At 40.7% G+C, this 17,718-nt stretch overlaps 2 protein-coding genes and 1 long non-coding RNA gene across 6 annotated transcripts in view; 1 reads left to right on the forward strand and 2 right to left on the reverse strand.

Moving 5' to 3' along the window:
• ptbp1a (polypyrimidine tract binding protein 1a) lies at positions 1-15,216 on the reverse strand. 4 transcript variants are annotated; one of them, XM_034857737.1, is made up of 16 exons: positions 14,973-15,216; positions 14,142-14,195; positions 13,853-13,883; positions 10,158-10,218; positions 9,826-9,998; positions 8,384-8,530; positions 7,956-8,126; positions 7,474-7,584; positions 7,110-7,284; positions 6,845-6,925; positions 6,282-6,430; positions 4,871-4,904; positions 3,762-3,854; positions 3,361-3,577; positions 3,012-3,089; positions 1-2,850 (listed from the first exon to the last, which is right to left on the reverse strand). In XM_034857737.1, exons 1-16 carry the CDS (start codon positions 14,978-14,980, stop codon positions 2,718-2,720), a joined length of 1,716 nt encoding a protein of 571 aa, XP_034713628.1. In that variant the 5' UTR covers positions 14,981-15,216; the 3' UTR covers positions 1-2,717. The 4 variants fall into 4 exon arrangements, with proteins under 4 accessions (XP_034713628.1, XP_034713627.1, XP_034713631.1 ...); XM_034857736.1 differs by having other exon boundaries at positions 6,824-6,925; XM_034857740.1 differs by lacking the exon at positions 14,973-15,216 and adding an exon at positions 14,414-14,487 and having other exon boundaries at positions 6,824-6,925.
• On the forward strand, positions 6,498-6,926 carry LOC117935550. The gene is made up of 2 exons (XR_004654785.1): positions 6,498-6,546; positions 6,736-6,926. It is a non-coding gene; the product is annotated as an uncharacterized LOC117935550 (long non-coding RNA).
• A 2,303-nt stretch (positions 15,217-17,519) lies between the features above and the next one.
• Positions 17,520-17,718, reverse strand: part of palm1b (paralemmin 1b) — a 29,678-nt gene continuing 29,479 nt past the window's right edge. The window contains exon 7 of the mRNA XM_034858158.1: positions 17,520-17,538. The gene's annotated coding sequence lies outside the window, so the exon portion shown is untranslated. The remainder of the gene's footprint in view (positions 17,539-17,718) is intronic.

Below are 17,718 nucleotides of genomic sequence, written 5' to 3' on the forward strand. Positions count from 1 at the left end.
TGTGTTCAGATAGATTTAATGTAATTGTGTTACAAAAGTTTTTTTTGTTTTTACAGCTCCGCAGAGCTCAACAGGTGCGTATTGTTTTTAATCAAAATATACATGTTTTGAACGTAAAGTGGATAAAATCCAAATGATTTTGTGGTACAAAAACATGAATATATACAACCAGCAATCCCGCTTCATACAATAACCCCACCCCCATATAAAAAGGAGACAAATAAAAGCTTTAAACTAAAAAATGAAAGGGATTTTACTCTTCTACAAAAACATCATAGCTAGGACTGCAGTTCAATCAAGCATCCCATCTAAAGCAATCTCTACCAAAGTAGGCTCTTTGTAAAGTCAATCCAACAAAAAGGAGATACAATATACAGTATAGGCTGAAAGATATTTTAACTTCATGTGACATTTGTCCAAGGCATCTGAGAAACGGGGGATGGAAACTGAAGCCTTGTGTACATAACGGGGGAAAAAAAACCTTTAGAAGTCACTACAAAACAGCAGGGGTAGAAGATACTTTGGTCCTTAACAGCAATAACCGCCTGTAGCTACATGAAGCTTCGTTAAACCATGCATAATAATCTTTTACAAAAATAGAGACAGAGCGCATCTGTATCTGGTCCAAAACTACAGTGGTCGAGGCTGTGGAAACTGGTGCTTGAGGCACTCAGGAATGTGACAACGTTTAAGACTTGAGCGTGATGATCAATCACTGAGGAAAAGTGCACTACAGGACCCGACTGTGGTGCAAGGGGACACAGACAGGAACAGGCGAGGGCTATCTCACCTTGTAATCCTGTTATCCTGAATTTAAGAAGAAAAAAAAATATGTTTGCTGTTTTTTTTTTTTTTTTTATACACAGTCCAGGACTGTTACTTTCAGCGGAAAATATCTCCAAGATGCCCTCTCAAAAGGTAGAAGTTCCTGAATATAATGGGATACCGGCATCTTTGCAGACTAGAAAGAAAACACCTGACCGAGAGGTAAACAAAGTCAACTGGGCCACCAGGCCAGAATTTGTCTCAGCCTCAGAATGAAAACTCAAGGAGTCAAGGCACTGTGATCAAACCCAGCCACTACATATAGGTCTCAGTAAGCTTAGAAGAGATACACATGTAAATACTAACATTAAAAAGAAGATAAATGAATATATAGTCATCCACGTATAGATGAATAAATGATTAAATGACACCCCGAACACCATTGTCCCTACTGAGAAAGGACTAAATGGAGGTGAGTGGGGACTGTAAGCCAGGAAGGCTGGACGCAGCTCTAAATCCTGCCACAGATACACCTATCAGACCTACGCCACCTAGCAGGGATATTAGGCATCTAACTGACTTACATTCATAGTTTCTACATACATATAATAGGGGATATATGCATACAAATCCAAAGATAAACATTTGGGTTTAAGAATAAACAGAAGATTGGATGAGCCACTCCCCCCACCTATTTTGACAGTGCTGGTACATACCACAAGAAATTAAAAAAGGCATTTTGCGAGCCACTGATCATCCAAATAAAGCCAGAGCAATGCTTAAGGCAATCTGGTTGGGGCAAAGTAAGGCACAAGACCGCAGATACAGAGATTGAAAGAAATATGCATCCTTATTGAAGGACTTTAGACAGTGGTATGGATCCCCCAAAGCAAATAGGCGGGTAGTTACAAGAAGATAAAATCAAAATGGATACTGGGAAATAAATTGCTTGGTGGGCTATTAGCCAAAACAAAATCCTTTGTATTAAACCGTTTCTGACTGGCCAAACAGGTACAAAGTGGCATTTCAAAAAAAGGCACACATATATCCACATGACTATCATAGTAAAAGGAATGCAGAAGTGTGTCTGGTGTGGATAGGATTCATCCACATAAGCATACATCTGTGGTGGAGGGTGTCTTTTTATTAAGCGATTTGGTCTAAAGTGACAGTTCAGCTGCCCCTACCTCACCTCCAATGCAAGAATATGTTTCATAGCAGAATGTTGCCCCTTTCCCAGGGTCCCACTTGAAACTTTAAGATGGAACAAATTAATGATTTGGTTTGAGTACCAAGAACTCTGTACTAAACTGGAACAAGAAATACACTGATTCCATTTACTGATTCTAAAATAAGTTTGTGACCATTAGCTTAGCTTGATGGTTACATTTGCGCCAATGCCCGTGAGTAGTGTCGATCATTACAGGCAGGACCTACCGCTTAAACATGTAGCTAAACTTCACAAAAAGGGAGTAGCAATACCAGAAAACTGTAACCACTAAGCAAAAATTGTATAACATACTGCACCATGGTACAAGAATGCAAGAAAAATCCTGGTCAAAATCACTATGTCCCAGTATCAACTAATGTTGGCAGGACCCATTCATACAAGTGTAAAAGACAAACAATCCATTTATGCGTGGCATATAGACATACCTTGCATTTTATGCTGAATTACTGTTTATCACAGCTTCAATCAAGAAAATAATGCTGCACGTTTAACATATTTTGGTAATTTATGACAAAACTGGAACCAGAACTCGACTGAAAAAACAATTAAAATGTGATGCCCAAACCTAATGATGACGGAATGATTAAGAACAGTGAAGGGAGCAACATTCTGCAAAGAACCACAGCCATATACATGTAATGGTGGCCTGTTCCACTGAAAGCAACCTCGACAAAAGTAGCATTCAGATGGCAATAGACTTGGAGGGAGGAAGCAAAGGCACTCAGATGGTGGACTTTGAAAAGGACACTCGAAGGTGGTGGTTCTCTCCCAGATCGTGGTTGTGGAACTCGATGAGGGACTCAATTGCCTCCTCGACTGAGCCCATCTGGATCAGGGCCATCTTACGGTCCTTTCTGTTAAGTGAAGAGGGAATAATGTGTTTTGAGTGACTTAACATGGTGCCCCTTTATTTGAAGGTTGCTTGCCTTTTGCTACATTCTGACAATTTTTTCCTCTATGCTCTTTTCAGACTCTAAACAATAAAAAGAATGTGTGGGACTGGACTGAGACTCACTGAAAGAACTTGAAGGCCTTGACTGTGGCTCCTGAGCTGGCAAAAAGCCTCCTGAGGTCATCCTCCACCACAGAAGGCCTGAAAGCAGAGGGGGAAACCAAGAAGTTGACATTCCCTTTACTTATTGGTATTTTCGTGTTTATTCAGATGGTGAAACAAAAGGCCTAAATACATCTAAAAATGAAACTCTACAGAGTAGCAAGTTTAGAAAATACTTTCACAACTACTTTGTCCCAAGCATTTGGCAAGGAACACAATGAAAATGAATAGAAATGAAAAAGTTTACAGCACAGAAGTTGCTGGAGAGAGAGAGTGGGAACGAAAAAGAGACTCTTGCAGCAGCACTTACGGTATGTTGGAGAGGTGGAGTGTTGCAGAGGGTGGGAAGATGTTGGAGTAATTTTTGGAGCCAGGCTTCTTGAAACGGTGCAGCGGTGAGTTGCTGTAGTCCTTTGTGAGGCCCTGGTCCTCGTGGCCTTCTCTGGGCAGCTGCACTGTGGTGTGTTTTGATGATGTCACACGCATAGCCCTGCCGTGGAGACGCTGGCCATTCAGGTGGCTCATAGCTGGGTTACAATGAGACAAATTAATTCCTGCCTCATTTGCTCAGTTGAGGCCCACTAGGTAAAGGCTCCAGACAATGTATTTTGAAATAATGAAAGAAGAAAGTAAGATGAAGAAAGTAAGATGAAAGACAATGATACAGCAAAAGAAAGCAAATTTTGTTTTGCAGAGAACAAGTGTAGCTACCTAGCTGAGCCTGTGTGCTATCAGACATCTGGATCAGAGCATTCTCCTTTTTATTAAACAGGATCTTCACTCTCATGACATCGCCGTACACACCTAGGGAGGAAAAAGGAGGGGTCACAACACAAGTGCAACAAAGAACGCAGCCTTAACAGGAGCTACACAACCAATCACAGCAACAAAAAACTATTTAAATCACATCAGGGACATTGATAATCATACTGCTACTAAAAGAACACTGTCTAATTAATAAGTAATTGTCAGGCTATTCTACTAATTTTAATGTTGAATTCTGCATGGGATATCTACAACTAATCCTACATAAGCCCTCTTAGATAACAATTACACAGATGCCGGCAGCTAAAATGGTTATGCTTGAGAAGGGAGAGGTAGTGATCTGAAGGCAAAAATCAAAGTGTAGTAAAATAAGGTGTTCTGATCGGTTTAATTGCTCTACAGTGAAGAAAAAGCGAATTTCTTGACCAACTTATTGGCATTATATAGAGACATGCAGGAATAAACTAAACATGCATATATCTACATTAATGCAACTGAGACAACCGCAAAGAAATATGGTGACATAATCAGAGGGATATGTCAACTCATAACCACTAACAAAGCAGCAGCATTACATCTGATTAGTTACTGTGAGACACAGAAAATCAACCTAACCAAAATTTAAATTTGCTCTGTTGAAATTAGACCAGTCAAAAGCAAAGAGTTTACTGTTACCCTTTTTCTGGGCGTGATGCTTTAGAGTTTAGATCGCCTTCCTGCCTCATTCCCAAACAAAACGATCCCCGCGTTTCTATTTAGTGAAGCAAAAGTTCCACTGAGAGGCTGTGCCCATGGACAGTAAACCACTGTTGTTACAAATGAAATGCTGCAGCTTTGTGTGGTGTTCTCACCTTACTTTGCTCACACAAAACCCACAACAACCAAAACAGGTCATACAAACCCCAAAACAAACAGACACCCCCACCCTTGATAGCCTTGTAGCCTGATGAGCCATCAGTGGTTAAAAAAACAAAGCCAACAACATGAGACAAGACATGCCCACCTTGCCAGGTAACAGTAGTAATAAAAAAGGAGATGAAAGGATGATAACGTACCGAAAAGAATAAAGAGGCAGTGTGGCGTAACGCTCTTTAGAGACAGCAGGGGGAGCAGCGGGGCAGGGGGCCAAAGGGGGATAGGGAACAGGGGACAGGGGAAAAGAGACGGAGCGGAGGACAGTGGAGTGGAGTCAGGACATGTCCGCAGGCCACAGGCAGCGAGGTCCACAGGAAGGCCACAGTACCATGGAGGAAGGAGAGGCATGAGGGACGAAGAGAATGGAGAGGACAAGAGGAGGAGGAGTAGTAGTAGTAGGAGTAGTAGGAGTTGAGGATTTAAAGAGCATGAGAGAGGAGAAAGGAAAGAAAAGAGATGAGGTAGAGGAGCGAAAGATATCAAAGGGACAAATGATGGCAATGAGGAGCCAATGTTGTGTTTTTGTTGCATTTTCAATTTGTGGGTGGTGTCCAAATTGGGGATGATGAAATGGGGAGAAAGAGGGTTGGGTAGTAGTAACAGGAGTGACACAGGGGAGAGGAGGACAGAGGGAACAATTGGTTGTGGGGCGTGCAGTCAGTTGGCAAGTGTTGAGGTGAGGGGGTTTTAAAACAAAGAGGGAGAGGGGAACAGAAGAGAAGAGAGAGAAAAAGGAAGTAAAAAAAAAAACAAGGTCAGTATACACAAAGAAATGTAGTGCTTCAGACAGTAGAACTGGCTAAATTAAAATGCACTGTCACTATGGGAACACTAGGAGAAAAAGAAGAGAAAAAAAGATTAACAATGAAATACAGAAAAAGGCAGAGACAATATGTACTTTTAATTACAGGCTTTGTTCGTTTAAATTTAAAATTACATTAGAAAAAACAGTAATTTTAATATACCTGTTCCATCTTAAAAAGCAGAACTTAATTAACATCTTAAGATAACTACAATAAATGTAATGAGCATGACAGACTACTTATGCATTCTAAACACTATATATTTAAAAAATAAATTTAAAAAAAGACCTAAATCATGTACATGGTTTGTTTCTTTAAAAACATACTAGGAAAAAAGTAATATTGTCTCTCCAACAACTTAAGAATGATTTCAACTAATGGACAAAAATGAAGATATGAAATGGTAAGTTTCAAAAAAAGAAGTTAGTGTTTTGAATAAACTTAAAATTCACAGTGAGCAAAGTGGCAGATCAGAAATGCAGCAGGTTTGGTCAAACACAAAGGTCCTGAAAGAGAAGAGGTTTTGATGACCCCTTTTAATTAAAAACCGTGGTTAGGTGGCCCCAACTCGTCTGATCACATGTTGGTGTTGAGAAATTGGGGGAAAAACACTGGAGCTCTTGCACAAATGGACCCAGGCCCATTAACCATAGTGTAAACAAATGGCAAGGTAACATTTCTATGTTTCTCAGCACTGCACTGACAGAGGCAGGATGTAGAACTGTTTAAACCTAGTAAGTGTACTGACCTCAGGGTTCAGGTTGCTGACCAACAGCACATGGTGGCCCCCAGAGGCCGTAAGCCCTGATAGGCCGAGGCGGCTAGCGGCCGCTGCAGCAGCCGCCATGCCACCATGGCCTAGGGACGCCAGGCCAGGAATACCAGGCATCGACAACCCTGAAGAGGATAAAAGTTTCATTTACTTTTATGCATTGCAAGCTACATAATGAAGCAAAATGGTGTTTAACAAAAGCAGAAAAACTGGGAAATATATGAATAGTGTTAGCATCAAGGTAGGGCTGCACAAATGGCAATTTTATTGAAACCGCAATATGGACTAAAGGGAAAAATTTGTTAAAGGCAAAATAAGTGTCAAATCATTCTCAAAGTATTGTTTGGTTATGTTGTTTGATAATCCCCCAAAAATGTATCATTCCTTCAAAATTTGTCATTTTCTCCATATCGTGCAACCCTACATCAAGGCCAATTACATACTGCAGATAGCAGGTGAATGTTTGGAGAAGAGATATAGGTCACACTCAAAATTGAATAGCTTGTAGAAGAACTGACCTTGTACTGTATAGTACTGACCTGATGCCTGCTGGATGGCAAAGGTTGGGGGAAAGGCATGAGCTCCACCATAAGGAGAGGCTGAGATTAGGCCTGGAGCAGCTAGGACAAGAGGAGAAAAAAAAATAGAAAAGAAAAATAGAACAAAAATAAGACCATAAAACCCTCCATCAAATTTGTGCTTGCGATATGATCAGCCAAACAAGCAAATTAGAAAATGTTTACACATTTGGCCAAGTAAAACGTGTTAGTGATAATTCAAAAGCAACTTGACTATGTATTTTACCAAAAGCAGCCATGGTCTGATGGTCAATGGAGGGCTGTGAATCCGCATTGGGGAGGTCAGGTCGGGTGTAATCCCTGCTCTTGTCATTGTTGTACTTGACATTGAGGCTGGTGAGCTTGGAGAAGCTGATTCTCAGGGTACAGCAGGCATTGTAGATGTTCTGTCCATCCAGAGACTGAGAGATATTGGAGAATTAGATTGCCAGCAATATAAGTGATGTTTTGCAATTATGATTTTATTATATTTAGTCAAACACTGTTTACACTGAAGCTGCAATGTGCAAACTCAACCCTACTGCTAAAGTGGTGGTAACAACGTCAGACTGAAACATCATGACTAAGAGCAACAGTTGTACCAGTCTTACCAGTTTGGAGTGCTGAGCTGTTAAGCCATCAGCATACTGGATCAGAGCCTGGAACTGGTTGTTCTTAGTGAAAGTTATGATTTTCAGCACGGTGCCAAACTTTGAGAAAATCTGGAGGGGGAGACAGCACAATTAGGGGCACATCACAACTACCATTATTAACAACATGCATATTTTGTTTATGCTAGCAGATTAGCAATATATTTAGCTGACAATGTAATACATGTGAGCTACAGAGAAACTTTCTCAGTAACAAGGAATGAAGAAACACAAGCAACAACAAACTATCAACATATATAAGTAGGTTGAGTACACATGGTACAATGCAGTTGTGGGTTACACTGCTTTTACATTTTTTATTGAGTAGAATAGTAGAAAATCAGGTAGGTCTGCTTAAACTATTGCGGTGCTTTAAAAAAAATAAAAATCATTTACAAATTTAGGTAACTAGTTGTTCAAACAAATTGCAAAACTGCGTGTACCTGGTGTAGGACATCCAGGGTGACGGGGTAGAAGAGATTTTCCACTATGACTCTGAGTACAGGGCTTTGCGACCCTGCTCCTCCCATGCTAGCTACATCTGCAGGAATGGCCATGCCTCCCATCCCACCGCCGTGCAGTGCATTGACCGCCTGCAGAGCTGCCTGTGCACGCTAGGGTGAAGAAGAAGAAAAAAAAGAAAAGAGGAATTTCTTAGCATGGTTGGAGAAACATATGCAGTAATAAGTTACAGAGCTGAATGTAGGCAATGCTTTTTTGGTTTAATCCATTTTCATTTCTGTGGTTTACCTATAAAATTCTCTCAAACAATATCTTACCAATAAATCTGAGACTTTTATAAAAGTCTCCATTCAGCACACAGTTGATGTGAATTGCAAATGTGCATGTATGTGTGAGCACAAATTCTTACCACTTGGTTGGGGGAGTTGTCCGTCTTAAGCTCCTTATGGGTTGAGTATTGCATGTAAATGGGGTGGTTTCTGATGACAGGGGTGACAGAGGAGTAGTAGCTCACCATCGTCTGTGCACACTCCTCGCTGTTCAGTTCCAAGAAAGCCTACAGGGGAGGACCAGAGAAACCGTCAATATGTTTCTCCCATCACATATGACGTGCCACTCTTAGGCAATGTTTATTAAGCATTAGAAATAATTTAGCAGGTCCGTTTTAAACCCTGCATTTTTAGTGCCCATCATCCTTTTTTACTTTTAAAACTTTCCAAATTGAATTTTCATCTTTATTGTTTTTGATAGGGAATCAAGACTTCGTTCAGACCAAAGATTCAGACAAGTTGAAACTTTCAAAGAGCTTGTCTGCATTGTTCCGCCATAAAAGTCTTCTGTTGTGTGACTGAGGAGCAGCCCCTACCCTCTCTGTGTGGGCACGTAGAAGGGGGGGAATAGGGTGCGGAGCCGGTGTTGGTACGAGAGACAGCGGGACGCGACGAGAGAAAGACGCCTCTAAGCTGGCCTGGCCTTGGTCAATATATACACCATACAATACTATTAGCACTAGCCAGTCAGGCAACAGCTTTCTGCAGTGAAAATGGCCGGGAGACGTGATAACGTTGCATTAACCAGGTAATTTAGTTCATCTTTGCAGAAAACAGAGCTGCTGTATTTTCAGTTTTATAGCCGATTGGCTTATTTTGTTTACAAGTTACAGATGGAGTCTAGAGACGACGTGGGGCACTTTTTGTTTACATCTTACACGCTTTTTGCAGCTAGCTCAATGGAGAGACTATAACACTAGGTGGTACAGGCAAAGACAAAATAAATATTGCCTTCGGCATATTTTTTTTTCACTTTTCCATCAATCATTTTGAACCACGATGTCTAAACCGAGGTATTAACTGAACCGTGATTTCTGTGTACCGTTCCATCCGTAGAAGACAGCGTGTAGTTCTTTTTAGAATCTCACATCACACTTTCAGTCACTATGATCACTACAGCCAGAAAAACTGTGCCAAAATTTTATTAATAACGTCACTGTCAACGGGCTTATCAGTTAGCTTATCTGCAGGAGTTGTGTAATTACAACCACGTCACTATTATGACTTTTCATAAACCGCTAAAGGAGCGGCAATGGACATAGCGCAAACCCTGTTGTGAATCCGCCCTGTACCATGGCGGCAGAAATTCCTCTATGCTGATGGCGACATGCCACGGTAAAATTTCTACACCCACACAAAAATAATAATAAATGTATTGATTTTAATTTAAACTTTACCGTCTCCAGAGATGTACAAGTCAGAAAACATAGTGACTGAAAGAGGATGGGATAATTGACAACTTAAAATAAAAGACACACACACACACACACACACACACACACACACACACATCTGTCCTTACCTGGTTTTTCCCTTTCAGCATCAGCAGATTAGTGACCTTCCCAAAGGGCAGTCCCAGGCCAATAACTTCAGCCTCATTTATGTCGTTGGGCAGTTTGCGTACATGGACCACTCGTGACGGAACACCAGGGCTGCGGACGTCACCTTTGAATTTTTTGCTGTCGTTGCCATTGGCTGCAGAAAAAAAAAACAAGCAGAAGCAGATACAATCAGGGGTGGAACAGAAGGCTCTGGTTCTCCTTGAATAATGGATTGATTGTCATGGCAACACAAACACAGAAACGACATGCACTTCAATAAAAAGGATTCACCCCTCCATGACAACCCCCTTACCTGCATTCATGATATAGGGCCCGTTGGATATGCAAGAAGAAAAGAGTTCGTCGGATCCCCTCTGCAAAAAGAGAGAAAACAATGGTTCACTTCAGTGTGTTCACCAATGAGGACACAGCATAGCAGGTGGAGAGCCCAGCTCTCATATTACAGAGCCATTGTGTGATAAAGCAGGAAGTAATCTGATAACCAAAGAGGCTTGAGCAAACCCGCTCGAGTAGAACTGCACCTCCCTCACCTGAAGAATTGAATGACCTAGCTTGTCATCAAGGATATCTGACTTCACGTCTTCCCGTCCCAGTTATAATATTCTCCAACAGCATTTCCTAGTTCCAAATCTTAGCCAGAGCCACCTTTATTTTCTGACTTGGGGAAATCACACTCGAGGAGGAACAGTTTCTGCTCAGCTGAAAGCACACAAGTCAGCAGTAACACCTTGGCTAGACAGCAGCGGTCAGTCAGTTCAACCCATCTTCATTATTGAGTATAAAGGAGGAAGGATAACACACAAGTGGTTTAGATTGTAGAGACAAGATGGGTATACTTCCAGCCACACTAGTTTACTGTCTGCTGAAACAGCCCTGTGTCCTCCCGCTCTCTCTCTTGTAGATATAAAGTGCCGTTTCAGGGCTGTCCTTATGGTTGTGTGTGAGTTTGTGGTTGTGCGAGATGAAGTACAGCAGTCACAAGAAGTGGCTCAGCAGCCTAAGCTCTACAATGAAAGTCCTGTTCTGGCTGAGACTAGGGGCATTGTTACACGGCAGCGCACACACATATGGAGCACCAAGGACTCTACGAGTTAAAGAGCCCCGAAGCGCTTTACCAACAACAACCAGTCATGCAGGTTACCTAGCATTTTACTACACCTTGTGAATCTTGGCCTTTACATGTGGAAGGTGGAGGGGCCTGGGGGTGGTGTCCAGTCAGGCACATTAAATGGCAGAAATATAGTGATTCTAAACGCAACATTTGGTGGTTCCTCTTAACAATTTAAAGGGGTGGTGTGTTGCCATGAGAGCACAAAACTAAGCAGTAGTATAAACTACCCTTTGACTTCCAGATGGTTTGGCTGAGTCAGTCACTCTCATTCTAAGGCCCACACAAACTGGGTCTGCTATCTCAATTCATGAATGTAGAGCAACAAGAGACATTCTTATGTCTTTTCACTGTGGCTTCATGACCAGGGGCCTCTCGGTTTGGCAAAAGTTCAAAACTTTATATAAATGGAATGCATACTTGGCAGACTAAGGTAAGATAACTAAGGTGCACAACATAATGCAAGACAAAAGTTAAGGTTTTTAAAATGGGAGGGTCCGCTTAACTATTTAAACACATGGTTAAAGATGATGTCAAAAGACATGCGGTGTAAAAAAGCTGAAAAACCAACAATCCAAAAGGAAGTTGCTCACCCCTCAGTCAATGCTTGTGGGCAGGCAGTGTCACATTATCAGTCAGCAGACCAACTCCAAACAGGAAAAGCAGCAAGATTAGGCCTGCTTCCAGTGTTTCGCTTAACTTCCTCTTGGGACTGATGGTTACCGTTCTATGACAAGACTCTCGCTCTCCCCCTACTTCCTCATTTTAAAAATAACCACAGCGCTAAGACAGTCTTGTGTAATATATGACTGAATAAAATTCCCATCCCTTTGGTAGGGAGTGTGGAAGAGAGGGCAAAGCAGCACTACGTTAAGTTACAAAGTAGGGCTGGGCGTTTAACAGAAAAGTAATCAAAGCCAGAAATTCTAAACTTTTAAGTTCTTTTTGTTTAATCGTGTTAAAAAAGCAGGCAAAAAGTGACTGCCACGTAGCAACAACAGTTATGTTAAGACTCCAAAATGGTGAGGATATTACAAATACCCATTTCCTGTGTGAAAGTCGTGTTAGTTTTTCCTGAACCCCACCCCCTCCTTTAAAGTCCTACGTCTTACTTATAATACAGCAATATTTAAAATTATTATTTACACAAAATACAAGTTGTTGTGTACCTTTAGGAAACTTGATACACATTAAAATGTATCTTTTCCCCGAGACGTCTTAATTTCAAGCAATGTGTACTGTGAAATATTCAGTAAATTACTAAAATATATTTTCCAGTCCTATTACAAGGCCAATAAAAGAAAAAGAGCTTGGGAGAAAAGAAAAAAAGTGTTGATAGACTCCAACACAAACACACTAGATGTGTATCAACTTGTTCACATCATTTGTTTGCTCGCGACGCTGACGGTATAACAGCAACCTTCAGGAGAGAATGACACATATTGGTTTGCAATGCTGAAACTGTTGCGCAGCTTCCTCTAACTTAAAATGGCCCACCTTGAACTTAATTCAATATATATATATATATTTAATTAAACTAAGGGAACATAGACTGGGGGCATTTTCCCTGCTTCTTACAGCACATCACACCTGGTTTGCATTGCACCAAAAAGGATGAGGAAAAGAACGTGTTTTTTTGCGGCAAGGGGGGGGGGGAAACAAACATAAAACTAAGGCTGAGATTATTTATCGTACTTGTATACAAACAACCTCATTTTGGACTCTGTTGGGGGGTTGGTGGGTGGTAATCACTCAGGAAAAGCACAAAGGAGAGCAGCACAGGTACAGACATGTGTGTTAACTGTGATCCGCCTCTTCCAGTGGAGGGGGCAGGGAGCTGTGCCTCACCAGGGGGCTGGAGGGGGGAGATTGGAATGCGACCGCGGAATGCTAGACGCTCTGCCCAGACAGAATAATTACAGATTCTAGCGAGGCAGCTCTCCATAACTCAGCATTTTCATTACCGCAGTACATTGAATCTTAAAAGTCGTTTAAGTTGAGGAAAGAATCACATTGAAAGTAAAACCTTGAGTACCGGTCAACACTAAAACTGTACATTGTTCACGTTAAAAAAAAAAAAAAAAAAAGCCTTACTGAATTGAATGAAGTGGGTGGGGTGTGCCCCTGTTACGGGTCTGTGTATCAGAGTGCTTGTTTAAACAGTATAAAGACCTTTGGCCGGGAGGATGAGGACAGTTACGCCAGGATGGTTACAGCTCTAAGGTTGAGTTCAATTACTCCTCCTACACATAGCTGCCTCAGGCCCTGTTAACAAGGATCACTACTTAGGCAGGCATTTTTACTGGTTATGCAAGTGAACAACCAACAGTTTGCCAAAAACCAATGTGTTCCTCCATTTAAACATAAACCTGTAACAAAGGGCTGCTATTCCAGTTACATAGATGTACAAGACATTTACAAAAAAACTGGTTTCACTGGGGATGTTAAATAGTCTTCTGCCAGAAACAAGGCTGAATAAATATTAAGTGCCGGGCAGGACACAGCTGCTTTCTTAACATTCCGGTAAGGACAACATGCCATTAAAAAGGAACACAAAAAAAAAAACAGGAAGTTTCACTTCCCTACAGCCACAGAAACAGGCCTGAAAATTCCAATATTCCCCCTCAGAATCTATCTATAGAGGAAGCTCATGCAAACCGTGTCTCAAGTCCCCAGTGTCACCACAGTTCTTTTCCATTCTTAATTGTAATAAAACTAAACATGCTACAAACCTACTGCAACCACAGTTTCACAATTTACACCACTCACAATTTCTAAAGAACTACCATTTCTTTAGTAGTCATGAAATGAAGAAAGAAAAAAGAAGAAAAAAAAAATCACAGCTGCAATATGAAGATGATTAAAAAACAATTGCCTACCTTTGTGCCAACTGATATGTCATGGACACCTCTGTGAAAGAGAAATAAAGTTGGTAAGTGTGTGGACAAAATGAAACCAAAGATAATGGTCCAGTAACAACTTCTCACAACAGCACAATAGTTTGCACTCCGCTAACTCTATTCTTTACACAAGGACCGATACTACGATTCTGATAAAAGCATACATGACTTCCTCATTCATTTACGAAGCTTGAAATTCAGAACACATTAGCTACACTTCAATAATTCGAGCTAAAGCCAGTCATGCTAAAATAAACAAAATACTTACTCAATTTCAGGGACGTAGCCGGATCCCAGAGGATACAAGTCAGCGTCTAGGCGGCTGCAAAGGGTTGGCAAAGCAAACTTCAGTGTGGAAACTTAACAGTATACTTGCCAGTAATAATGACACAAATCTCGAATAACAAATTTAGCTACGTCGAGCGAATTGCTGAGCGAGTTCGATGTAACAGTGCATTGGAAGTGCTTTAAACAGTCAAATTCTCTTTATCAAAAGGGTAAAATACGCTTGATGTAACGAGTCCTTATTGTGTAGCAAACCCTGTTAATCGAACCTGGTATGAAAGTCCCTGATTAAATCAACGGGAAATTTTAAAGCCAGACATCTTCAACATGGCACTCCGCAGACAAATGAATGCGGAAATGAGACACGTTGCTTTAGCTAGCGCCCGAGCTCCCTTAACCTAGTTATGTTACGAAGGTAACGTTAAATTAGCCAGTGTTAACTAATGTTTGCGTTCCTGTATGTTCCTGAAATAAAAAAAATGTCTGTTCCAACTCTTATTAAGAAACGTAAACGTATGATTAGCGTCGGTTCCGTTTACATAAAAAGGATAAAACATGTCCGTTCAAACGGTTCCCATAACTAACGTTTGTTAGCAGTAGCGATGGCTAGCAGCTGCTGGTTAGCTTAACGTTACGGTCCAGCTAACTGTTGCATGTTTTGATGAAAAAACGGTTTCAAAACTTCCCAGGTCTAACGGTTAAGTGAAACCGCAATCGGTATCAACTTGTAGTAATAAGCAACTGAAATTTTAAAGTGGAATACACAGCGCTCGGTTTGCCTAATAAAGTCTTAAGTGAGGTTCTTTTCACTTACCCGTCCATTGCACAAGAAAAAACTGGAGGTCTGAAGCGAAGGTAGGGCGGCAGACTTGCTTGATTTTCTTACAAAATGGCTGAACACACGGAGGCGAGCGCTGATTAGTCCAGGCACTTTCAAGAGCCAGAAACAGGCGGGGACAAGCTTCTACTTGAGTCGCGATTGGGCAAGACGGCTATCATTTTTGCGGAAAAAAGGAGGCCGCGGCAAATTTCCAGAACATCATATGGAGTGTTCAGGTTTGTTAGGTTTTTATGTGATGAAAAGCGTACTTTGAGTCATCGTACTTGGTAAATAAAAAAGCCTGTCGAGTTTTTCGGGGCAAGCTAGGTAGCGAGTGTGGGTCTCAGCAGTTAAATATGTGGGCTCTCATAATATCTTATGATTATACAGTACAGCAACATAAACAAACTTTCAAAGCTGAGTAACCTACCAAAGAAGTGTTTTAGTGACGCATTTAAACGAGCACCAGAGTCCACAATGCCGATATAATAGCAGTGGTAGAAGTATTAATTACTAGCCTACTAAAGGTAGCAATGCCCAAGTGTACATTTTGATTCACCAAATGAGTTAAAGTCCTACAGAATTAGCAACATGTAGGCCTACGTGGAGTATTAAAAAAATAAGTGTTACTCATGCAGAAAGATGAGCCTATGTAAGTGTTATGTAGCCTATTTAACGTATTTAATTATTAATGTGCATTAATGTGTAAATAGCATTTATATTTGTATTGACAAGCTGGAAACAATAATGCTACTTCATGTACTATAGGTTACTATTGTACAGATTAATCTACAATAGCTAAATAAAATGCTCACATTTTATGTGCAAAATATAAATGGTAAAGGTAAAAAATGTAGTAGAGTTGAAGTGGCATTACAAGGAAATACTCAAGTAGAGTATACCTCACAATTGTATAGCCTAGTTGAGTTAATGTATAGTTATATTGATTTCACCACTGTGAGAGAGTTCAGGATTAGGAGAGTCAAGTGACAATATTTGCATAGTGATTAACCATTGGTCATCAAGTGTTGGGAGTATCCAGTCACATTGTGACCAAAGCTTTGTGGACCTCATCAAATTTACAGATTGCAGTATTCAGATTAAGAGAACCCGTGTGTTGTAGTTTTCACCACTCAGTCTAATGTGTGAACAACACTACTGGTTTTGGTGGGGGCACAACCCAATCAAGGTGGTCAATGCCCTGATACTGTGGTTTGTCAGCACCAGTATCGACTCAGGAAAAGATCCTGAATGCAAAACATGTAGCTTGAAATTGCACAACAAAAGAGTTCTGGGGTGACAATGAAACAAAGAGACATTTATAATGCAGTGTAGGAGCCAGAAGTAGGTCACCAACATAACCAGTTTAAAAGGTAGGGCGTACAGCTCAGTTACACACTACTTAAATAGTTAAGCACCCAACAGAAGCATGTGCACAATGGTATCATGATTCATCACAGAAGGAAGCTAAACACAAGTTAGAGACAACTTTTACCCACACACTGACCTGCTATTTTTTTTAACAAATAAGAAGAAGGCCTTCATATTAAGAAACACAGACATCTGTAAATCCTACAGTTGTCGGAGTTACCGGTTTGTATCATTGTTTTGGAAAATGAGGTGAAAGAACTGAATGATGGGGTGTCTTAAATATGAATTTGAGAAGTAACAGGAACACAGATAAAGTGGCTAACAACAGCAGTACGAAGTGTCAAGATGCCGCAGTTGCTAATGTGTGTGAATAAGACGTGTGTACAGTAATTTCTTCCTGTAAAATATGAGCCACAAACAACAGCTGGTGCTGAAACACTCCCACTAACACCAAGGTACACTCTCACTAACACCCTTGACTGGTTTCTACACGTATTGAGGAAAAATAGCCTAGCGTTAGTTATTTTATAAGGTCAAATCAGTTTGGATTTTAAAGGAAAACAAGTGTTATTGTTTCTTAACACTTTGTTTATGTGCCATAGCGAAGGACTACATGTAACCAACTACTGACAGAGGAAAGGTAGTTACTGGTATGTTACCATAGCAGCAATTATATTTAGCTTTACCGTCATTAAGATGGTTTCTGTTTTGGGACTTCTTATCCTACCTTTCAAATTCATTTAAAATTTAGATAATCCATCTCATGTTTATATCCCGGACAGACATGTTTTTCTTTGTGTGTCTGTGTCTGTCTCTGTAAAAGCATTGACAAAGGTGTGACCTATGAACAGCACACTATATATTCTCTGTCAGGTGATGTGGAACCCTTCTGCTACTTCTATGAAATGGTATAATCACGGAGAATATATCTGCAAACTCACACTCATCCTGGCCTGACAATACTTAAAAAGTTATATTATTTATCAAAGCCGGAACTGCTGCAGCATATAGCAAAATAATTATCTGTTTTTGTTGTGCATTCCTGACCTCCATCTGATGAATGCCCTGTTAAAACGTCCCTCTGTTTTATTGTCTACCTACCCCCAACTTCTTTTGCTCACACACACACACACACACACACACACACAAACACGCACAAACACACACACGCACGCACACGCACACACCCCTTTGCTAATAATATGTTACAAATAACTATCTGGGGAGCCCCTGTTGAAGATCTTTGCCTTACAGTATATATAACAACATTGTAACAGGATCAACTTTCATAACAGTGGACGTATGCTCTCTAGTGGCATGTTCTAGGCAGTGCACTTTACAGAATAGCCCTGCCAACATGTAGTTTTAC

Source organism: Etheostoma cragini, chromosome 20 (assembly GCF_013103735.1).
Source record: "Etheostoma cragini isolate CJK2018 chromosome 20, CSU_Ecrag_1.0, whole genome shotgun sequence".
Classification (NCBI taxonomy): Eukaryota; Metazoa; Chordata; class Actinopteri; order Perciformes; family Percidae; genus Etheostoma; species Etheostoma cragini.